At 37.7% G+C, this 26203-nt stretch overlaps 1 protein-coding gene across 2 annotated transcripts in view; it reads right to left on the bottom strand.

The window, feature by feature from the left end:
* Positions 1–25016, bottom strand: part of LOC136852518 (uncharacterized) — a 178168-nt gene extending 153152 nt beyond the window's left edge. Inside the window, exon 1 of one of the 2 annotated variants that reach the window (XM_067127216.1) lies at positions 24844–25016. In XM_067127216.1, the coding sequence (XP_066983317.1) occupies positions 24844–24870 (27 nt within the window). In that variant the 5' untranslated portion in view covers positions 24871–25016. Of the gene's footprint in view, positions 1–24590; positions 24729–24843 lie in introns of those variants that run through there. The other variant, XM_067127215.1, reaches the window with a different exon arrangement.
* Between the last annotated feature and the right edge of the window lie 1187 nt (positions 25017–26203).

Raw genomic sequence — 26203 nt, 5'->3', positions numbered from 1 at the left:
CGAGAAACTAAAAATACAGAAAAATAAAAAACAAAATAATGGAAAAAAGACGTTAAATTACTGGAAAATATTATCGAAAGGAGACCTTTCTAGGGTGAGACTCGCATAATGAAGCACTCAAAAAAAAAAAAAAAAATATCGCCCCATGTAAATATTTTCAAAAGAAAAACGAGCATTCGGCGAAACCTGGATACGACAGAGACAACGGAACAAGAGAGAATCAACACAAAATCACTCGTTCCCTCACGCTCTACAACACGTGGCTTTGGAAACAAGAACACGACCATCGAGGTTCACTTCCTTTTCCCTCACGTTTCAGAAGAAGAAGAAGAAGAAGAAGAAATTCGAGATTAGCTTCCTAAGGTTTCGCGCCATTTTCGCTAATCCACAAACAACGACGTCGTCACCACTGTCAGACCCCCGAGTGCGAGATTTAATTGCAGCCCCTTGAGGATATAGAAAACGCCTCTCCACTTCTTTTTGAACCAATCTGCGTCATAACACCCAAATTTTGCGTTGGCGAGTGCGTCACACGTGTGATGCACGTTTCTGATTCTGATACTTTAAAAAAACATACCCACAAATTGACCGAATTTTTAACAGTACAACAATCAAAAGCGACACGCATAAAAACAGATGAACAGGTATACGGTGATTCAGGAGTTGGAAAAGCCTGTCTTCTAAATAGAAAGTACAAGGAAAATCCTCTCTTCTAAATAGAAAGTACAAGGAAAAGCCTGTCTTCTAAATAGAAAGTACAAGGAAAAGCCTGTCTTCTAAATAGAAAGTACAAAGAAAAGCCTGTCTTCTAAATAGAAAGTACAAGGAAAAGCCTGTCTTCTAAATAGAAAGTACAAGGAAAAGCCTGTCTTCTCAGTAGAAAGTACAAGGAAAATCCTGTCTTCTAAACAGAAAGTACAAGTGATATAAGCAAATTTTTTTGGGTCCCATTTCAGTTGAGAGACGAAACCTTAAAACTCCATTTTCGAGGAGGGTAGTTTCCTGAGAGCGCCAGCATTTCCCACGCGTTTATTTGCTCCATCTTTCGCACCAGCAGACTTGCTACATATTTCCAAAGACTGGATGAGCAAAAGAACCAAACACCAGATTTTACACTCCTTTCTTTTGTCGCGAATCTTGTAAGTTTCCCGAGAGATATGCGTCACATTTTTTGGTACACCTTCAAATGCCGAATGTTATAGCAATATCCAAATTCGATCAAAGGAATTCCAGGCGGTCGGGACGCCCACGAAATCTACGATATGTCTACACAACGTAGGGCATCCGAAGATTCCGCACCTGAACCAAAAATGAAAGAACACAAACTCCTTTCAGTTTTGAACATGAAAGCCTCAGAAAAAATAAATCACCTCTGGACGAATGAAAGCTCATCTTGGAAGGGACTACGACAATATCTAAAACAACCAAAGAATATACCTTCTTTCTACAAGGGACGGGAAACGACCACAATCTTTTTGCAGAAGCCTCCGAAAGCTAAAGAATGATCATTACACACCCTATACAGTGCACTAGATGTTGAGGAGAAATCAAGCAGGAGACCTGTCCTTATTTATAGAACACTTCAGAATATACTCGAGATATTTGAACAAACGCTAAACGCTTACTTGCGCAAAAGTGGGAACGAAAAACAAACGACAAAAAATACAAATCACAAAACTGAAGGAAACGCAAGAAAAACACAAATACAAACCAACCAACATTTACAACTAAGGTAACTTCTGCTTATCTGTTGGCCTGCGTAAAAGGGTGTAAAATAGAAAAATATATAATCCTCGCATATTGCTAACAGTCAGTCATGCAGATGAAAACTAATCCCACCAGATTAAGGCAAATCCCTCAACTCCCTTGTACACAAATAACATCACCGATTCTGCAAACACAAGAAAATGCCACCTGAATCATTAAAGAGAGAGTATTTCGGGGCTATAAATAAAACCGAAAGACAAGCGTTTAAAAGCTTTTTTATGAAAGAATGAAGAGATAAAGAATAGAATAGAATACAGAATTTAGGCCACTGGCCAAGCACTGGGACCTATGAGGTCATTCAGTGCTGAAACGGAAATCGACAGTAAGAAGGTTTGAAAGGTGTAACAGGAGGAAAACCTCGCATTTGCACTAGGAAACAATAGTTAGGAGAGGGTGGAAAGTCAGATGGAAGAAAGAGAATACGAACGGAGGTACAGTAAAAAGAATGAAAGATGTTGCAGCTAAGGGCCTACAGTGCACCACATGAGGTGCACTGACGGCACTACACCCTTGCGGGAATGATGAGATAAACTACAAACGCGTACCAACACCTGTCAGTAAAGTTTCCCGCCTCCGTTTCAAGGAATTGTACAACACTCGGATTGTTCGTTCAGAGCTGGTTTCTTTACGTCTGGTTTCAGGCTTTGGATTTCTATCCCTGCCTCCGTTTTCCCCATTTCTACAACCTATCTTTCAAGAGCCGGACCTACAAGGTTGGGAATCCCTCCTTATTGATCATGTGCCTTTTTAGAATTAAATGGAATATAGAATTTAGGCCATAGGACAAACACTGGGACCTATAAGGTTATTCAGAGCTGTTGGGGAAATTGTGAGTAGAAAGACTTTAAAGTTGTAACAGGGGGAAAACCTCGCAGCTGTACTATGAAATAATTGATGGGAGAGGGTGGACAGCAAGATGGAAGAGAATATGAATGGAGGGACAGTAAAAAAAATTTAAGGGGCAGCAGCCAGGGGTCTAAGGGACGCTGCAAAGAACCCTTTTCCTTTAAAATCCTGAAGGGAAAATCAGGTTGGAGTTATTACCCTTCCCTTTTCTCTTCTACAGATATTGATTATGTTGGAGTCAATTGTCTACGTAATGATACACACATTAAGGAGGCTCGAATGTAGAGAGAGAAAAAGCAACGTGGTGAAAAGTCGAAAAATGGTCGGTGTTTAAAGAGTGTCTGTCCACGTGGAAGAATTGTGGCCTAAAGAGTCTTGTAACTACACAGCCTTAGATGGAAGGTATAGATGACCCAGAAAATGCTGATTATATAGGGCGGAAGTGGTGTGGAAAGGAAGTGCCTTTATATACAAGGACAGAGAGGGAGTTGAGTGGCACATTGTGTGTGGAGTCAGCATGCTGCTAATAACCTTTCTGCACCGGGGGCTCATCCTTCATAAGGAAGCTGAAGGATAAGGATACCGGTCACTGCTGCCAGGACTTTCTATGAGCAACTCCTTGGTGCAAACGGCAATACATTATATATATATATATATATATATATATATATATATATATATATATATATATGTATGTATATATACAATATATATATATATATATATATATATATATATATATATATATATATATATATATATATATATATAATATTATATATATATATATATATATATATATATATATTATATATATGTATATATATATATATATAATATTACATATATATATTACATATATATATTATATATATATATATATATATATATATATATATATATATATATATATATATATATATATATATATATATATATATATATATATATATATATATACTATATATATATTATATATAAATACACATATATACACAACATATATATATATATATGTGTGTGTGTGTGTGAGTATGCACACGCCTATGTAAAACACCACCGAAAAAAATTTCTCCCAAAAAAACTGGTGTCAAAATTCAGGAAACTCAATCATGGAAAAAGCAGTTTACCTGAAGTGCCGGACTATCGGCGTTGCAATCTCCCTGGGGTAATGAGATGGCTCATCTCTTAAGTGGTACTAAGAGCAAATAGGGCTATTTCATAAAGACCGGTTATGTGGTCTTTTTATGACCAGGAAAGGCAATCTTTATTTATCCATGGAGCTTTGAAGGATAATTTTAGATGAAGCAAATTCACTCTACCTTTCCTGGACAGTTTTGGAAGGGAATACAGAATTTAGGCCAAAGGCCAAGCTCTGGGACCTGTGAGGTCATTCAGCGCTGAAACGGAAATTAACAGTAAAAAGGTCTGAAAGGTGTAACAGGAAGAAAACCTGGCAGTTGCACTATGAATCAATTGTTAGGATAGGGTGGAAAGTAAGATGGAAGAAAGAGAATATGAACGGAGATACCGTAAAAGGAATGAAAGGGGTGTCAGCTAGGGGCCGACGGGACGCTGCAAAGAACCTGAAGTAATGCCTACAGTGATCCACGTGAGGTGCGCTACCCCCCTAAGGGCCTGGACACTTTAGCTTCCGGGTTTTTTGCGAATTTAAAATAAATATGCTCGCAAACAAGTAAGCAAACCTATGAGGCATTAGAATTACCTTGTAATCTTATAAACGATGTGTTTTCTCACCGATTCTTTACCATTTTTCTTAAAAATTACTCGTTATTTAATTACAATAAAACACAATAATCTTCCATGTTCATAACATCAACGCAAAAGCTTTAACTAAAAACACTCGGAAAAGTCGACCTCTTAACCTCTTTCATAGGAAAATCTGTCGAAAGTGACACTGCGCAACTTCACTATTGAATTGAATCGAATATAGAATTTTGACAAAAGGCCAAGCACTGGGGTCTATGAGGTCATTCAGCGCTGATAGGGAAATTAACAGTAAAAGGTTTGAAAGGTGCAACAGGAGGAAAACCTCGCAGTTGCACTATGAATCAATTGTTAGGAGAGGGTGGAGAGTAAGATGCTAGAAAGTGAATATGAAAGGAGGTACAGTAAAATGAACGAAAGCGGTTGCAGTTCGGGGCAGAAGGCACGCTGTAAAGAACCCTGAGTAATGCCTACAGTGCACCGCGTGAGGTCCACTGACGGCATTACCCCTTTTATAAATCCCCTTCCTTCAGAATTTTTCTTTTCTTTCCTAAAGGCAGTTGTGAAGTATTTCACAAGCAGAGTAATTTAATCATTTATACCTACGATTTTCATTCGTGGCATTCCCAAGAAACATAACTGACCTGTTTAGTTTTGGTTTAACTGCAAACAAATCCTTTCTTACAAATAACTAAAGCTCCTAATGAAGAGCCCACGGTTATTATATATTTTATTACTTTCCCAGGAAAACTGGGTCATTTGCATCTCCGGATCGGAAAGTCTTTTCCCTCCTCAGAAAGTGCGACTCCAAAGGATTACCCTAAACGCATTACCATAAGAACCCGTCATTACTGCCAGTAGGGCTTCCTCGAACTCCCGCCTCGCGTCAGCTTTTGCAGAGCGTGGCCTTTTTTCGCGTGCTAATTTTTGCAAAAGAGGACAGAGACACCATCAAGGTCAGCAATTTGCTTCTTCGCTGACTTCATCTGACGACATTATACCTGCTTGCTTGCGGGTTCGAGTATGATACGAGATTCTTATCTGTGAAACCTTTGCAACGGATGCATAGATTCCCGTTCGAAGGTCAAATTTAAGACATCCATCTAACTCAGCGGTTCTTAACCAGGGGTGCTCGCACCGCATGTCGGTTCCTAAGGGGTGCGAGGATGCATATGAATAATTAAAGTAAAATATATTTTTATAAACGCATGTTATTTTTGTCTGCAAAACTTCGGCGCATTTTTTGCTTGTTTATCATTGCACTGCCTTTAACAATCATTGGTTGCCTTTCAAGTCTGTGACAACAGACTGCTACCAGAAACAGCCAGTCTGTCGAGTCGGTATACAAAATTTTGACTCAGGCCCCGACTCTTTAATTCCACAAAACTGCAAAGAAGCCTCATATGTCAATTTTAAAAGTAATTCTATAGAGAAATTTCTTTACCACATTTACTGTGACACTATCTGAAATATGAATATTTGTTCAAATCGACCACCTACCTCCCAAGACCTGACTCCTTAGGGCAACAAACTGTTAACCAATCCAAGTTTGTAATTCAGCCGACATCCGCTCTTATGTAGCTCCTATCATTCCTGTCTTCTTTTCTCAGTTGATTATTGGCTATAGCTTAGACTATGGATTTTAGACCAAAGGCCAAGCGCTGGGACTTATGAGGTCATTCAGCGCTTAAAGGGAAACTGACCGTAAGAAAGTCTGAAAGATGTAACAGGTGGAAAACCTCGCAGCTGCCACTTTGAAACAATTGTTAGAAATGGTGGAAAGTCAGATGGAAGGAAGACAATATGAACGGAGGTACAGTAAAAGGAATGAAAGGTGTTGCAGCCAGGGCCGCAGGGACGCTGCAAAGACCCTTGAGTAATACCTACAGTATGCCACGAGAGGTGCAGTGATGGCACTACCCGCCTACGAGGGTTTAATCAGTCGAGTGGGTTCCACAGACTGCAGATAAATATATAAGAAAAATTTTACTATTATTTATTTTGCTATAGGAAAGGCATGGCAAGCGTTTTAAGCAGAGACTAGAGCCAAGGATGTACCCCTTAACAATCCTGTATCTCGTGGAACATGAGCGAAAGTATCTAAAAATGACTTGAAAGTTTGATTACCCCTAGACCTAATTCCAGCATCTGTTAGGAATCCACAAATAGCCATTTCCCCCGTAGATTCTGGATTCGGGAACTTAGCAACAGTAAAAGTAGACAGAATTACACAGTACATTATTTTCCCATACAACAGTATTTATAAATTTAAGAAAACTCTTTGTAACTTCATCCACTTCACATTTCTTTTCCGAGGAACTTCCTTAGTGAGGAACTAAAACGGAATACTGCAAAGACAACTTCCTAATATCCAAAAATGATTTATTCCTTTCACAAAACACTTACGGAACAAACAAACTCTTCACGAGCAGTCAACTTTTGCTGCCGTGGAGAAAATGGACAAAGAAAATTGTCCAACTAAGTTTTACTTGGATACACAGAAGGAAAAGGATTCATGAATAAACATCAAGGCTAGGAACTTTCTTGACATGATCGGAAGGGCCCTTATGGAGGCAACGAAAAACAGACAAACAAAAACTACGTTACTTTCTCTCTCTCTCTCTCTCTCTCTCTCTCTCTCTCTCTCTCTCTCTCTCTCTCTCTCTCTTCAGTTTCTTTCTTCCCTGCAGTGACCGAGATTGATTTGGGCAATTACTTCTGCCTTCATCTCATCTCATCACCAACAGAAGAAGAGGAAGAAGAGGAGGAGGAGGAGGAGGAGGAGGAGGAGGAGGAGGAGGAGGAGGAGGAGGAGGAGGAGGAGGAGGAGGATTAATAAGAGAGAGACAAAAGCAACAGGCGAGGAAAAATGCAGAATCCGGCCATATCGCCCAACACTGCAGAACCAATCACCTGAACAACACGGGGAAAACACCATACTTTTATTTTTATTATTGATTCCATAGAAAAATGAAGAGAGTCGATCTCGCGGATATATTGGAAGGTATCTGCGCTTGTAAACAAATACTCTGTCGCAAATAAAAACACACTAAAAACGTCCAGAGGTTCACGGATTCGCAGATATATGAAGGGACATGGCTTTGTTTCATCCTGGAAATCTTTTTAATAAAACCGCGAAAATGATGGACAGAGAAGGCAAAAACATATCGTGTATTGGCTTATACACAGTGCAATGGAATCTCCAATGACTGCAGGAACGTCAAACTAAATCGCGCAGAGCTGCAATCAAAATCCCGCTGACACGTCAAATCACGGCGATTAATTGATTTTCAATAGAGAGTTTAAAGGACGCCTATTTCCTCACTGGAGCTAAGGGTCGATCTTTATGCCTTTTCTCTATTCGTCCAAATAAACTTCATATGTTTGCAGTAACCTCTGAAGCAGGAGGATAAAATAGAATATAGAATTTAGGCCAAAGGCCAAGCACTGGGACCTATGAGGTCATTCAGCGGTGAAACGGAAATTGACAGTAAAAAGGTTTGAAAGGTGTAACGGGAGGAAAATCTCGCAGTTGCACTATGAAACATTTGTTAAGAGAGGGTGGAAAATAAGATGGAAGAAAGAGAATATGGACGGAGGTACAGTAAATGGAATAACAGGGGTTGCAGTTAGGACCCGAAGGGACGCTGCAAAGAACCTCAGTAATGCCTACAGTGCACCACGTGAGGTACACTGACGTCATTACCCCCCTGCGGGACTGAAGCAATAGGCCAATACTTACTGATCCTTTCAGCTACAGAAAGAATAAAAGAGGAACCAGGCCAGATAAGCATTTGCATGGCATCACAGCAGGTAAAACTGCGTCCCTAACTATGGTTTCACCCCGTCAACGCACTACCAGGTGCAATTATACGCACTTAATACCTCCCCAATGACCCCAAGGTCGTGTTAACATCATAAGAAAGCAATATCGTTTGAAGATGGGGTAAAATCATTGTTAGGGGCCTTGAGTTCGGGATGCAGTGATACCTGTTTTGATTCCTTGAATATGCAAAGGCATTTCTAGTTCCTCTCATTTCAGAACAGAATAGAATACAGAATTTAGGCCAAAGACAAGCGCTGGGACCTATGAGGCCATTCAGCGATGAAACGAAATTGTTAGTAAAAAAGGTTTGAAAGGTGTAACAGGAGAAAAACCTCGCAGTTACACTATGAATCAACTGTTAAGAGAGGGTGGAAATTAAGATGGAAGAGAATATGAACGGAAGTACAGGAAAAGGAATGAAAGGAGTTGCAGCTAGGGGCCGAAGGGACACTGCTAAGAACCTTAAGTAATACCTACAGTGCACCGAATGCAACTAGATAAAAGAACTAAAGCCTTATGACCAAGTATCTTATTGTTTACAACACCGGTGCCGCGAGTACATTAAAGCTTTGACAAAGCAAACATGTACTGCCAAATCAACTCTCTGAGCGCGGCTTATATAGCTTCAACTGCCGTTTGGTTTGACACATTCCTGTCTTTATTGACACCTGTCGAAAACAAAGCCTATTGGTTAATAATACATCCTGAATAAATACGTTTAATGTTTAACTCTCTATCTCTCTCTCTCTCTCTAAAGACACAGTCATGTATGTATGTATGTATGTATGTATGTATGTATGTATGTATGTATATATATATATATATATATATATATATATATATATATATTTTTTTATGTACTATATATTATATGCATCTATGTATGTGTGTATATGTATATACATATAAATATATATGTATGTATATATATATATATATATATATATATATATATATATATATATTTAAAGCTAAAAAGTTATATCCCCAAAAGATTTAAAGCTAAAGTTATATCCACAAAGTTTATTGATTAATATGGAAAATAAAGATAAGTCATTTCTGTTCCACACTCAAAACAAGATGAAGAGCATCAGGTGTGTCGTTGTCATGGCGACCAATCTACCCGAAGGCCTCTCACGTAGGGACATTGGGGACACAAAAATTATTTAATGAAATACACATTATATATATACATATATATATATTGTATATATATATATATATATATATATATATATATATATATGTTGTGTGTATATATATATGTATATATAGAGGTAAAAAATTGTGCAATATGTAAAAAAAAATTCTAGAATATCACATTTTAATATACATAAAAATTCCAGACGATTGATTTCAAAGATGTATCGTATGTACGAATTAAATATCTATTATGCATCTGTCTGTGTCTATATATATATGTATATATATATATATATATTTATATATATATATATATATATATATATATATATATATAATATATATATATATATATATATATATATATATATATATATATATATATATATATATATATATATAATATATATATATATATAAATATATATATATATATATATATATATATATATATATATATATATATATATTATATATTTAATATATATTTTCTTTAACAGCTAATTCAAATGATCAGTCGTTTCGATCACTTGAGCTCATCAAGAGCAGTCGAACCTGTACCTATACTGTCCTAATCAGTTCTGCCTTTGCACCCAGTCTCGTGGTTCTCTACCACTCCACTCTCCTACTCTTCCCTCACCGTTCACCTATCTCTTCATTAATCTTTCTTCCTGATATTTGACGCCTACTACGTTAAGATATTGGTGAGTAGAGGGTGATTTGAGATTCGAACTTCGTATTCAAGAATCCGGATACACCTGAACACGAAAAAAGACACAAGTCCTTCACTACAAAACAACACACCATAAGAGGCATCCAGGCTAGGTCAAGAATTACTCCATCACTCCTCTAGCAGGCGAAACCAAGGTAGCCTAAACAGGGGTGCACTGACAACGAGATTTGGTTCCACGGAGCTGCCGTGGATACCTTCCCAAGGTCATTGCATTCACTTATGAGCCCAAAGACTTCTTGAAAGGCAACACGAAATGTTTCCACACGCCCTTTCCCATGAAACCTGATCTTTTCAAACACATTCTCTTTGCAACAGCCTTCCATCATTCTAAGTAGTAATCCAAAGGATAATATAAAAACAAGCCATAATTAAATCAATGTTGCACAAATGTTTCTGACATAAAAAACTGATCAAAGTCGGCAAAAGATGTCGTCATTCAATGACAGACAAAGGAAGAGTGAGTTAATCTGTAAGTGAGAGGTAAGTAAAACACATCTGCAAGCTCACTGTCCATGAAAAGGTATCCTACTGGCCTCTGGAAAGGATGTTGGTTCAATGCCGGCACAAACAAGCAAATACAGTGACACATGCCATCTGACCAGGCTTGCAGAGATGTTATGATGGATCATACTTCTGCATAAGTCACATAGCAGTGCATTTTATGAATGATGCACTGAAGAACCTGTTCAACAATCATCACTCAAGTTGTAGGTATCATCAAAAATGGTGCAAAATCAAATCTCAATTCCAGCATGGTGCATTTAAGTCCGACCTTGCTATGTCACGGCCCTTACATTACAACTATTTTGCCAATTTAAAAGTAATAACACAAATCCACAGGCACTTCAAGAATCATGAGACACCTTTAGCTATGTTGGCATGTGTCTGTTTTCTAAGAAAAGAAAATAGGGTCAGAATTTCGTAAGATAAAGAGTCCTACAATTATCATCTATTATCATCTTTTACCATTATCAGCCCAACTGTGAGCTGTCACAGCCCTAAACATGGAAGATGGAGTGGTGTGCCCACTAATACTGAGGCAGCAGTTGTTAAAAACTTCAGCACTACACTGGACAACATTGACCACAACTCCATTGTAACTACGGCCAAAATATTCATCATGGGTCAGATGTGCCCATTTTCTGACATTCAGGCCTTTTGAGCATGCTAGTGAGGAGCAAGAGTTACTCAGACGGAATGCACACATAATTGTCACGAAAATTCTTGTGCTTCTCGAGGTATTCACCAGCTTATAGTATTATGAAAAATCCCAGCCCTCTAGTACCACCTCCGCTATTGCTAGCACCTTAGTCATTCCAACAAATCTTGAAGGAAGAGTATGCTTGACTGGGAGAGTTCTTGCTCGCTGAAGATGTGGGAGATGAAACCTTCATAGCATGAACTGATCACCATTGAGTGCCGAAGAAAAGTCAGCTATTTGATGTAAGCATTACTTCTCTGATGCCCCTGCTTTGCGATTATGGTTTAGTAATCATGTAACCAGTTTATGCGATGGCAAAACAAATCCAATGGCATTGACCTGAATACAGAAAAGAGGTATATAAGAACATTAGGGGAACACTCGTAGGAATGGCTGGACTGAGATCACTAGGAAAGGAATATTAATAAAAGACAAGTTGTTGGGGGAGTTCCTTTGTTGAGGCAGGAGTGGCTTAAGGGGATAATGCAGTCTTTTATTCCTGTCAAGTGTAACTAAGACATGATTCTAGTCACAGCATGCACCTTGTATAAATTACTGGAGGCATACCAGGGCAATTACTCTGAAAAATCTGAAAGGTTAACTTGAGCATTGTAGACTAGTGTCAACAACAGAGGGTTAAAAGCCTCCAGTTCCAATTCTGGAGTTCACTGTTGATCTACTCATTCCGGAAAGGTAATTTCATACTCTACCTTGCGGCATTCTCACAGCTGATCCTCTACTTTGTAATCAACTATGTTAATTATGCCTGATGGCTTCTTATTCACCAGATGCAATAGACGGCACCACCACAAGCAGCCAACAACATAACCAGACCCAGACAGCACAGAAATCTTTCCTTGAGAATGTGGAAACATATACTAAAGTGATGGGAGAGACAGGCAATCCTTTCCATGAAGAGTCACCTGACCCTTTGGTGCAAGAAACAAAGAATACTGTTTATTAGCCAGTTCGTGATAAAATGGTGAGTACACACCAGGTTAGAAGAAAAGAGCGATTTCAGTCATTTTTCATGCTCTAAAAATGATGGTAAATGTCTGTTTCGCTATGAATAAAAAAAAAAAATTTCCTCTGCCTTCAAACATGACCATGTGAGCAGTTCAAAAGAAAAGGCCCTGAAAGGTGACTATCAGCTGTTTTTGTTTTAGTTAAGTTCTTTGCTATAATTTTCTTAAGAAGTATTATTTTACACTTATAAAATGCAACAATGGACTTAAACTTTCAAAAAATCATATGAACACACTTGAAAACATGCATGTTAACACTTATGATTATTATTAAAGTCGACCAACTACTGTACATCTGTTGCCAAAGGAAAAATAAACTTTTGAAGGTCGAAATGGTAGCCATATTGGATTTTCAAATGACCATCCCGGCAGGCCTGACTTGTACCCATCACAGAATTACCATGCCAAATTTGGGGCTCATATTATTCTCTTGAAATTTTGCATTTACTCTGCTAAAAAAACTAATTGTTTGTATACCCCTAGTAGCAATCAATTTTGTAACAACTAATTCCTTAGAAACTAACTCGCCTTTTGCTAGTGTAGCCATACTGTCGAAAACTGTTACAATAAAGATGTATTACCTGTAGAATATGTTGTCACATGGGATGAATAAACAACACGGTTCATATAGCAGGATAACTGGAGAATTTTGCAAATGATCCCAAATGAAGTCATATCGTTAAGCTGAAAAACTCGATTATGGTCATTCCCGTTAGAATCAGGAGTAGGAATCAAATTAAGAAACCAATCTACCCTTAACATGCAGCTGAGCTTCTGGTCTTTGGACAAAATACAATGACTGAAATACAACAGAATATGTACAGACAAGTGCAAAATTCCATGCGTGCAGGAATGTTAACACACCTCATCAAGTTCTCAATACTGTCCCTAAATTCGACTGATATGCGAGCAAAATTCTGAACTAGCTTTTTGCTCGAGTAGCAGCAATGCTCGGAGCTCGAGCCACCCGAGATCTGTCAGACTGTACTTTTCATGTAATTTCTTTAGGCTCAAGTCTCCGTGAATCGTGCAATGTGAGGAGAGAGCCCTCTTCTTATGGACTGACAGAAATAGAGTACATAGTATGATCGCTGACTGGAGCGTAGGGGAGCAACTTAAGCTCGTATGCTGAAAAAAAAAATTCCATTGTACCTCTTCTGATCAAAGTAGCTAGAAGAATGTGGTGAATCGCAGCACACAGGGAGAAAGATAGAGGCTAGCAAGGCAATCCCGTATGTCTTGGTGGAAACCGAAAAGCTTACACCTTTTGGAAATGTTGGCCAAATATGTGGAAAAATACTTGGAAGTAATCACCTTTTTCTAGGACAGCCTGAGACCCTGCACACACACACTTCCGTGAGACCCTCTCCCTCTCTTTAAACTTCTAATTATAGCGCCAAGAAATCAAAGGTCCAACGCGAGTTATGAAGTATGGCGTATTTCGCTTGTTTAGGAATATAATAGCATAGTTCGTATAATGACGTTAATTATTTCAAATAATTGAGAACAATGGATACCCGCTATCGTCTATCACAAAAAAATCCCTCATGACACTTGATTACAGAATAAGCCTAATTAACCCGGGTAAACGGTTCCAGGTATTCTTAGCTAACGTTTCCAGAGCGGTAATTATGAAAAAAGAAAAAAGGGCCAACCTGTTGTTCGATATATATCACCTATGCGACACAAGTCAACACGGCGTTCTAGGAAGCTCCTTTGGCCTGTCTGTGCGAGCAGCTATTTTTTTATATATACTTGTGTGTTTATCGTCAAAAATGGGTCATACATGAGAGGGTCAAGACGAAAAGTCCCGACCTACGGTTAATTGCAGTCACGAAGCTCTGGCTTTAGTCTACTTTTTATAACTGGAGAAATTCACTTAAAGTGGTCGTTAGCTTGATGATGACCGGTTGAATGTAACATGGCTCGCCGCTCACCTAAACCGTCAGTGGCTGTTCCGTTCAAATGACTTCCCGTTACATTTCATTATACGTGAATTTTTTATCAATTCCAAGTTTCAGGTAGATTCTATTCTTTTGAAAATATTGGTAATTACATGCTTCTTCTAATGTTGCGTGATTTGTTCCAACTTGCGTTAAAATGTATGGAAAACGCAAAAACACGTTCTACATGAAATAATGTATCAGAAACCCATTTCAAGACGTTGACTTCGATGGTCGTGCTACTTATGGACTTATGAGCGTATTTATTCATAATCTCTCAACTGGGTAGTATTATTAACAGACAATATAGATAACTGAGGGAAAATCTGGGTTATAAAATAAGCTTTCATTCAGACCAAGTAGTTATATGAAGTCTAATGATACTATTCGGACATGTTACGTTCAGCTATACTCAAGAAGTTGCCGACCACTAGACTAAATAAAAAAAATAGCGTAGAAATTTAAGACAGTTTATTACCCGTAGTATAACACTAATGTGCACAGGAAAAATATATAAATGTACACAAAATATACATACAAACATACGAAGTAACCATAAAAAAACTGAAAAGGGCGGGGACTCGGCACATTATCTCTCTCACATGTTAAAGACGGAATTTGAAATGTTTACCAGAGGACTCTATGGGTGGGATGTGTGCGAGTGTGTCTTTGAAAAGACACCTTTGCTGTGTAATTTTACGCGTACGTTACATATATACATACGTGCTTAAGAACACCCTCCGTCCAGCCACCTAAAAGAGGTATTCATTCATTACTATAAGTATATGATTAAGAGTTACATAAGTGTGTATATATATATATATATATATATATATATATATATATATATATATATATATATATATATATATATATATATATATATATATATATATATATATATATATATATATATATATATATTCACACTTCCGATGCCCTTTAAGTCCAAGTTCAGCCCCGATAAAAATGGCGTGTGAGAAGGGATGAAATATAAAATGTCAAAAATGTTGAGCAATGTAATTGAAGCAATTATCTTAACAGGAAAAGAGAGAGAGAGAGTGTGTATGTGTGTTAGAGAGAGAGAGAGAGAGAGAGAGAGAGAGAGAGAGAGAGAGAGAGAGAGAGAGAGAGAGAGTTAGGAGAGAGAGAGAGAGAGAGTTTATCGGGTGTCATTCAGTTCTCCCGGGCAACGCCGGGTAGGTCAGCTAGTGTGAGTGTAATATATACATACACACATATATAGAAGTGTATTGTATATATATTGCAAATCAACGTGATATTTTTTGTATGTGCATGTGACAGGCTGTGTGGTTTTGAATTAAGTAAATTTAGTTTAACTTAAAGCGTACGATCAATTCTCTCTCTCTCTCTCTCTCTCTCTCTCTCTCTCTCTCTCTCTCTCTCTGACATAATCGAATAAGAACGCTCTCACAGAGACACCGTAAACCAGTTTGCTCAAACTCTAAATTCGATTTCTGTCCAGACATACTGGAATACAGGACGCCCTCCCAGAATGACGAAGTGGTCGTTTACCTACTAGAAACTCCACCCATAAGATTCTTAGGAAGTTTAATAACGACCCTTTTATTTCCAATCTGAGGCCGAGTCCTATCCATACCGTCTCTCTCTGATCGGTCCTAACTGAATTTGCATAAAAATCTTCGCCCAAATCTTTACTATGATGGCCTATTAGAGCTCTTCCAGGTCCAAAGAATCCGTGATATATTTTTACATTTATTTTGTTCACTTCGATTTCTTTATTAAAGTGGCTTTCGACTACTGACTTATGAAGGAAAGCAGAACTCGTGCTTTTCTGCTGAGAAATTTATATTTCAATTTTGACGGTCCAATTATAGTTAAAAAAATAATTAATTGATAGATAGGTTTTCGGCCCTAAGTATAAAACTGAAGCTTATCATTTTCTCACGTAAACCTTTTACTTATGACTCGCAAATCTGACAAATTGAGACAACGACTTTTAAAATCACTACAAAATAAAGCATCGCTAATTAGGTAATCTCTGAATTCATCTCCTCCTGACAGCAATAGCCTAATGGATAAGAAACTGACAAAGCCAGCAGTAACAAGACGTTCCCCATTGTTTACCCAAACTTATATCTAACAATGGACTCAAAAGGAGGTCACTGAAATCGTTCAGGTCGACACTCTTGACTTAAAAAGGCAAACACAGTTTGGGGCCCTAAAAAAGTTCGAATCCAATCAACATGGCTTCCCTCATTTTTTCTTGCTTTCTGAGGCTGCTGCTGACGTGTACAATAAGCGAGATTCCACACACTAAGCCTAGTGTTGCAAACGCAGTCTTACCATCAAAATCTATGTCATCAGCACGCAGGTGAATGGGACGAACTCATCCTTCCCTAGCTTCTCTTCTCTCTCTCTCTCTCTCTCTCTCTCTCTTTCTCTCTCTCTCTCTCTCTCTCTCTGAGAAAAGGTTTCCTCAGGTGACCAGAATACATGTTTTACCCATTCACATCAATGCAACAGCTTGATCTTGTCCTAACTGTTCGTCCGACCTTGCTGTATTTTCCCTGCTGTTCTCGCTACCCACCTACCAAACAAAAGTGGGAAACTCGAAATATGCATTTTCGCTTTCAAAATACCTTAAAAGTGCTAAATGTTTCCCATGTAACCTCGGTGATGTATCATGCTGGAGCAGTCTACATTTTATTTCAAAGCAAACCAAAAACACTTCCGATGCAAATCAATACGAACTACATGAGACCGTGACACTACCATCAAGGTTGCTTTTCAGAATATAATACTGATACTACAGAGAAAAAGAAACGATAACAGTAATAAAAATAAGTAAAATCTAATAATAATGCTATCAAGCACATCACTGTAAACTTTAGAAAAACTAAAGATCAGAATCTTCTGTACAAAGAACCCAAACAATATCAAATTGTTAAAATAAGTCCATTACACCTTTGAGTGTATCATTTATTCACCATACTGATTATCTAAATTTATGAGAAACAAAGGTAGAAATACAAAACATCTCCCTGCATTCCGTAATTGTGTCGACTAAGAACAAGCTAAATAAACTAATTAATGAATTCATAAATGTCCAAAGGAACAAGCACCCTTAATGTAATTAGTGTCTAGGCTTGTCCGTGTCCAGTCAGATGGAAACCGTCATTTAGAATGACGATAATTACGTCTCGAATTCAACTCATTTTTTTGTGGAGAACGGGCAGGGCACGTCTGCCAAAATAAAGATACGCTACTCATATAGAAGGGAATGAGTCTCTTCCGCATTCTACAGGGTGCCTCACAAAAAACCAGGAAATTTTAGATTTACGTTATGTATTTTACACACGTATTTTACTATATATATATATTTTACTTGATCAATGAACTAAAAAAAAAAATAACTAACATATACTCCTGACTTCGTCCAGATCTCACCGTCATCTATTTTACCATGTGCGGTTTATTGTGACATCCCTCCTCTGTAATTGAAGTTGATGTAACAATAAATTCCACATGGTAGAATCTATTACGTTGAGATCTGGACTTCTTGTGGCCCATTCGTTAGGTTCAATAAAGTCAGGAGTATATGTTAGTTCATTTTATTAGTTCATTGATAAAGTAAAATACATGGTAAAATACGTGTGTAAAATACAATATAAACCTAAAATTTCCCTTTTTTGTGGGGCACCCTGTAGAAGAGACTGCTGAGTGGAAGGTCTGGTTCGCCACAAACGAATCCGTGCACTGGAAAGTCTTGCTGACAGCAGTGTTATTAACTTCAGCGTGTCTGCCGTTTCATCAACAACAGTTGCATCTCCCAACAAGGGCCAATTAAGGACTTTTCCCTTCATTACAACAAGTCTAAACATCGAATTTTTATTTACGGTTAATTGCTGAATTATCAAGCATCCATACTAGCGATCTTAACACAAAAAATTACTTTCTAGTTTTCTGTAAAAGAAAACTATTGAGATGTCTATTTGTCTGTTCGTCCGCACTTTTCTGTCCGCCGTCAGATCTTAAAAACTACTGAGGCTAGAGGGCTGCAAATTGGTATGTTGATCATCCATCCTCTAATCATCAAACATGCCAAAATGTAGCCCTCTAGCCTCAGTCGTTTTTATTTTATTTAAGGTTAAAGTTAACCATGATCGTGCGTCTGGCACAGCTATAGGTGCCAACAACACAGGCCACCACCGGGTCGTGGCTGAAAGTGTCATGGGCCGCGGATGAGTTTCATCGGCCGTGGCTGAGAGTTTCATATAGCATTATAGAGTGTCCAAAAAAATCGATCGAGCCGAAGAAACTTCGGCGCATTTTCAGTAGTTTTTATTTCATTTAAGATTAAAGTTAGCCATGATCTGGCACCGCTATCAGTGCCAACAACACAGGCCACCACCGGGTCGTGGAAAAGTTTCATGGGCCGTGACTGAGAGTTTCAAACAGCATCATATATTGTAAAGAAAAATCGACTGAGCCGAAGAAACTTCGGCGCATTTTCAGTAGTTTTTATTTCATTTAAGATTAAAGTTAGCCATGATCTGGCACCGCTATAGGTGCCAACAACACAGGCCACCACCGGGCCGTGGTTGAAATTTTCATGGGTCCCGGCTGATAGTTTCATGGGCCGTGGCTGAGAGTTTCATGCAGCATTATACGCTGCACAGAAAAATCAATTGCGCCTTAGAAACTAAAGCGCATTTTGTACTTGGTTAAGACCTGACATAACTGGGAAACTGATTCCGCAACTCCACTTGATATTCTCTACACAGACGTCGCAGCTCAGCACTCGTCCTCACAACGGGCATCATAGATAAACAAACAAACAAATGGGTCGTTGCTTTAACACACAGGCCCATCACTCAAAAAGAGGTAAATAACAGTCATGCTTGAAACGAAGAGCATTTGTGCATTTTCCCCTCACACGTAACACGTATCACTGAACGGGCGCTTTGCCCCTATCGGGCTTTAAGAGACCATGTGCCTGAGCAAATAAACAAATTAAATGCGTAAATAAATTGCACTGCTTTCGCCTGACATTTATCCTAGTTATTTAGGCAGGCGTCAGATCAGAGAGAGAGAGAGAGAGAGAGAGAGAGAGAGAGAGAGAGAGAGAAATTGACTATAGCTACTAAAACTGGCGTCACAACACCTAGGTTATTGACGCCGTAATAAATTGGAAAAGGAAACTAAAAAATTAAATAACTTTAAAAGTAGTTTCATATGAGAGAGAGAGAGAGAGAGAGAGAGAGAGAGAGAGAGAGAGAGAGAGAGAGAGAGAATATACTGGTAGATTAAATAATTACTATCGTTAGAGAAAGCGTCGAGGCTTAAGTTTTTAATAATTTAATGTTCATGAATACTGGGAAATATTACAGAACTGAAAACTTAAGAATAAAATCCCAACCATAACGACCTAAACTACTACTAAAGAACTGAAATATCTAAAAGCATGATTACGTACTGTAATCACTCATTATTTAATGTATCTTACGGGGGTAAAGATCAACTTCTGCTAAAACTACTTCAGTCAAGTTTCAAAAAATTAAGACTTAAATTGAACTTGAGACACTTCAGAGACACAGATTATCTATACACCTGAACTTCTTTCTATCCCCTCCCCTACACCCCATCCACATGATGTGGTTCTACAAAGACGGGTCTTTCCTAGATTGTGACCCCCAAGGGTTTTAACTAGGTATGTATCCACTTTTGCGGCGTGTTTAGTGGTAGGCCGTTGCTGATGAGTGACCGTATAAACATAAACAGAAGACTGTAAATATCATAGAGATAATGTCCCCCAAGAAATATCAGTCCTAGATAACGACCCCCGAACTTTGCTGGGGGTCACTATCTAGGAAATATCCTACAGTAGGTATGTATCAACCTTTGCGTGTTTAGTACAAGCCAGTTGGGGATTACCGTAAAAAACAACAAAAGAATGTAAATATCAAAGATCATAACCCCCAAGAAATATGAGTCCTAGATAACGACCCCCGAACTTTGCTGGGGGTCACTATCTTGGAAAAATCCTACAGAACCCAAGGATAACAGTTATGACTCGCAAATAAACCTATCTAGGAAAGGTCCTACAGTACCCAAGGATGACAGTTATGATTCGCAAATAAACCTATCTAAGAAATATCCTACAAAACCCAAGCATAACAGTTATGATTCGCAAATGAACCTACCTAGGAAATATCCTACAAAACCCAAGCATAACAGTTATGATTCGCAAATAACCCTATCTAAGAAATATCCTCCAAAACCCAAGCATAACAAGTATGATTCGCAAATAAACCTGTCTAGGAAATATCCTACAAAACCCGAGCATAACAGTTATGATTCGCAAATAACCCTATTTAAGAAATATCCTCCAAAACCCAAGCATAACAGTTATGATTCGCAAATAAACCTATCTCGGATATATCCTACAAAACCCAAGCATAACAGTTATGATTCACAAATAAACCTCTCTAGGAAATATCCTACAAAACCCAAGCATAACAGTTATGACTGGCAAATAAACCTATCTAGGAAATATCCTACAAAACCCAAGCATAACAGTTATGATTCGCAAATAACCCTATTTAAGAAATATCCTCCAAAACCCAAGCATAACAGTTATGATTCGCAAATAAACCTATCTAGGAGATATCCTACAAAACCCAAGCATAACAGTTATGATTCGCAAATAAACCTATCTAGGAAATATCCTACAAAACCCAAGCATAACAGTTGTGACTGGCAAATAAACCTATCTAGGAAATATCCTACAAAACCCAAGCATAACAGTTATGATTGATTAAATAACCCTATCTAAGAAATATCCTCCAAAACCCAAGCATAACAGTTATGATTCGCAAATAAACCTATCTAGGAAATATCCTACAAAACCCAAGCATAACAGTTATGATTCGCAAATAACCCTATCTAAGAAATATCCTCCAAAACCCAAGCATAACAGTTATGATTCGCAAATAAACCTATCTAGGAAATATCCTACAAAACCCAAGCATAACAGTTATGATTCGCAAATAAACCTATCTAGGAAATATCCTCCAAAACTCAAGCATAACAGTTATGATTTGCAAATAAACCTATTTAGGAAATATCCTACAAAACCCAAGCATTACAGTTATGATTTGCAAATAAACCTATCTAGGAAATATCCTACAAAACCCATGCATAACAGTTATGATTCGCAAATAAACCTATCTAAGAAATATCCTCCAAAACCCAAGCATAACAGTTATGATTCGCAAATAAACCTATCTAGGAAATAAACCTATCTAGGAAATATCCTACAAAACCCAAGCATAACAGTTATGATTCGCAAATAAACCTATCTAGGAAATATCCTACAAAACCTATGCATATGCATAACAGTTATGATTCGCAAATAAACCTATCTAGGAAATATCCTACAAAACCCAAGCATAACAGTTATGATTCGCAAATAAACCTATCTAGGAAATATCCTACAAAACCCATGCATAACAGTTATGATTCGCAAATAAACCTATCTAGGAAATATCCTACAAAACCCAAGCATAACAGTTATGATTCGCAAATAAACCTATCTAGGAAATATCCTACAAAACCCAAGCATAACAGTTATGATTCGCAAATAAACCTATCTAGAAATATCCTACAAAACCCATGCATAACAGTTATGATTCAAAAACCCTATCTAAGAAATATCCTCAAAACCCAAGCATAACAGTTATGATTGCAAATAAACCTATCTAGAAATATCCTCCAAAACCCAAGCATAACAGTTATGATTCGCAAATAAACCTATCTAGGAAATATCCTCCAAAACCCAAGCATAACAGTTATGATTCGCAAATAAACCTATCTAGGAAATATCCTACAAAACCCATAACAGTTATGAGAAATAAACCTACCTAGGAAATATCCTACAAAACCCAAGCATAACAGTTATTGCAAATAAACCTATCTAGGCAAACAAAAAACATAACAGTTATGATTCGCAAATAAACCTAGAAATATCCTACAAAACCCATGCATAACAGTTATGATTCAAATAAACCTATCTAAGAAATATCCTACAAAACCCAAGCATAAAGTTATGATTCGCAAATCCTCTAGGAAATATCCTACAAAAGCAAGCATAACAGTTATGATTCGCAAATAAACCTATCTAAGAAATATCCTTCCAAAACCCAAGCATAACAGTTATGATTCGCAAATAACCCTATCTAGGAAATATCTTCCAAAACCATGCATAACAGTTATGATTAAAAAATACAAAAACCTAAGAAAATCTATGGAAATATCCTGCAAAACCCAAGCATAACAGTTATGATTCGCAAATAAACCTATTTAGAAAATCCTCAAAAACCTACAGTTATGGAAATATCCTACAAAACCCAAGCATAACAGTTATGATTCGCAAATAAACCTATCTAGGAAATATCCTACAAAACCCAAGCATAACAGTTATGATTCGCAAATAAACCTATCTAGGAAATATCCTACAAAACCCAAGCATAACAGTTATGATTCGCAAATAAACCTATCTAAGAAATATCCTACAAAACCCAAGCATAACAGTTATGATTCGCAAATAAACCTACCTAGGAAATATCTACAAAACCCAAGCATAACAGTTATGATTCGCAAATAACCCTATCTAAGAAATATCCTCCAAAACCCAAGCATAACAGTTATGATCTGAAACATCCTCCAAAACCCAAGCATAACAGTTAATAAACCTATCTAACAGGAAATATCCTCCAAAACCCAGACATAACAGTTATGATTCATAAAATAACCCTATCTAAGAAATATCCTCCAAAACCCAAGCATAACAGTTATGACTGGCAAATAAACCTATCTAGGAAATATCCTACAAAACCCAAGCATAACAGTTATGATTCGCAAATAACCCTATCTAAGAAATATCCTCCAAAACCCAAGCATAACATTTATGATTCTAGGCAAATAAACCTATCTAACAGGAAATATCCTATCAAAACCCAAGCATAACAGTTATGATTCATAAATAAACCTATCTAAGAAATATCCTCCAAAAACCCAAGCATAACAGTTATGATTTGCAAATAAACCTGTCTAGGAAATATCCTACAAAACCCAAGCATTACAGTTATGATTTGCAAATAAACCTGTCTAGGAAATATCCTACAAAACCCATGCATAACAGTTATGATTCGCTAATAAACCTATCTAGAAATATGCTATAAAACCGAACCATAACCGTTATGATTGGCAAATAAACCTATCTAGGAAATATCCTACAAAACCCAAGCATAACAGTTATGATTGGCAAATAAATCTATCTAGGAAATATCCTACAAAACCCAAGCATAACAATTATGATTCGCAAATAAACCTATCTAGGAAATATCCTACAAAACCCAAGCATAACAGTTATGATTCACAAATAAACCTATCTAAGGAATAGCCTACAAAACCCAAGCATAACAGTTATGATTCGCAAATAAACCAACCATTTTGTGCCCCGGATGGGGGCATTCACCTTCCTTTCCAAAGCTCGCAGTTGGAAGCTGAAATTAAACTCGGATTAACTACGATCACCCGAATAAGGAAGTTATTCCGCGGGGAGCACCTGTTACTCCCTTGAACTTTATACCTCGTGGGGATGATGGATGGGTGGGCCACTTTGCCAAAGTTCAGCTATACATCTGCGCGAGAGAGAGCGCAGTGCCATCGCTTGCATAATCGACCTTACTTCCTTCTATTTCTATTTCTTTCTAAATACACGTTTGCTGTCATTCGGCGTCTGCTAATTTATATTTATTTACGCAGTCACATATAATAAATATTATGTACACACTGAACACACACACATACAGTTTGGTAGATATATACAAACAAATAAAAGAGGATCAAACGTGTTTTGAGATGTTTTGAACTTGAACTGGATTAATTATCAGAGATTCCGTCCCAAGCTCTACAGTATTGCTTGAGGAAGATTTAAGTCGAATAAATTAAAATTAAACATGGGAAATTATTAACATGCAATTTGAAAAACACTTTGTCATTGTAGGACGAAAAATATATTGAAATACTTAGAATTTTGCCTCTAATATTTTCACTTGGACGGTCACTTTTATATGCTTTCTGTCATTAACGTTTCCTTATTGATCATGAAAATCCCGTTTAGGGGAGAAAATCACCTTCACTTCATTAACCGTCGAATTTAAATAATAAATACTTACAGTAGGTATTTGTTCAATCCTCATAGTTACAAGCACTGGTATAAAACTACCTGCTAAAGCTTTGCCAATCAAAATACACAGAAACAACATTGAAGATACAGCCTAATGCTCCGATGAAAGACAGAAATTTAGCAGCAATTATAAAAACTCACCTCTTCCAAATGGTGCCGGTGTTGTCTTGAACAAGAGCTGAGAACTACAGCACACTTGAACAATTTACTCTTTAGCTTGGCAAGCTCCTGTTATACAAATCCGAGCAATACTCTACTATACTCCGGGTCACTTCAGCACGCAGATGGCTTTACTCGATGGGATATCTAACTATAAACACTACAAGAATTTTTTTTTTTTATCTCGGTTCTATTGCTCACTTAGCCACTACTGCTCAAAGACCTGCACACATACTTCTTGCGGGGTATGAACAATCCACATCTCCCCCGTAGATCCAGAAGCCCTGCTCTGATTGGCTGGCGGAGCCTCCGGCACTACAGAGGCCCTCTTCCGATTGGTGGACGCGCCGAATATCAGCCGCGAATTCTTAACGTGCTTGAATGCTTGTAAGCGGGACCCTGATAAGGAATTCCTGGGTCTAATTGAGTGAACAGGAAGCACTTTGGAGAGCCAGTGATGTCTGCTGGGCTGAAATTGTACGGTGTTGGAAGCCGTCTTGCCGTTATTGATGGCCTAAGTTCTCTTAACGTGGTTCCGCAACCGAGCGGAATGTCCAGGAGTCGTGGAAGAAATCCCAAACACGTTAAAGCTGACAGAAGAGGAGGAGGAGGAGGAAGATAGAGCTGTTAAGTCATAAAAGGCCTTTCCTCTCTTGCAAAAGTTTACTGTCACACGCTTGTCATTTCCAACTTGCAAATGTTTATCCTAACGGCTTCTTTTTTTATTTGCGACCATCAAAATGTCATGTATTTTTCAGCTGGACTTTAAATAAAGTCGTTAATTGTACGCTGATGAAAGTACTCGCAGTTTTGACGCAATTGAAATGCCAACAGAATTTTCAAACTTTACTTTTCACCCAAAATAAAGCTGACCTTTCATGTCACGTTTGGCTTTCCTCCTTTGTTTTTCCTCTCGACTTCAGCATCTGCGGGGAAAAGGAAAAAAATTGCATTAATAAAAACACTGACACCAATGATTCAACGAGAAAACTGATGCTTTTCGGAAAATTTATATAGAAATAATGGAATAAAAAAATCGTTAAAGTCCTACTTCAAGGTTTAGGTCAAAACAAATGAATAGTATGTCCAAAAATACACTGGTACAACAAACTTTTATGTATCGTTATACAAACTGCATACACTTATGATGTACAATACGAGACAAAAACTAAGGCAGTCCCGCTTGCTGTTTTTGTGCCCACTTAAGACTTTAAAGTTTTGAAAATCATTGCTTTTAATAAAATTCAAGTGAGCCGAATCTACTCCATTCAGCGGGCATCTTTATAAACGTGCAGCGACAGAAAATTTAAGATTTATGAAGAGCAGACATTAGACCTAAGTTGATCTGAACTGAAATCATCGACCGTAAGACCCCGTAGAGGAGTATTGCCGTCAGTGCACCTCACGCGATGCACTGTAGGCATCACTAGAGGTTCTTTGTTCCTCCATTCAAATTACATTTCTTCTATTTTGCTATCCATCCTCTCCTAACGATTATTTCATAGTGCAACTGCGAGGTTTACCACCTGTTACACCTTTCAAACCTTTCCTTTTCAGCGCTGAATGACCTCAAAGGTTCCAGTGCTTGGCCTTTG

The sequence above is a fragment of the Macrobrachium rosenbergii genome, chromosome 25 (assembly GCF_040412425.1).
Source record: "Macrobrachium rosenbergii isolate ZJJX-2024 chromosome 25, ASM4041242v1, whole genome shotgun sequence".
Classification (NCBI taxonomy): Eukaryota; Metazoa; Arthropoda; class Malacostraca; order Decapoda; family Palaemonidae; genus Macrobrachium; species Macrobrachium rosenbergii.
This window is presented reverse-complemented; position numbering and strand designations above follow the sequence as displayed.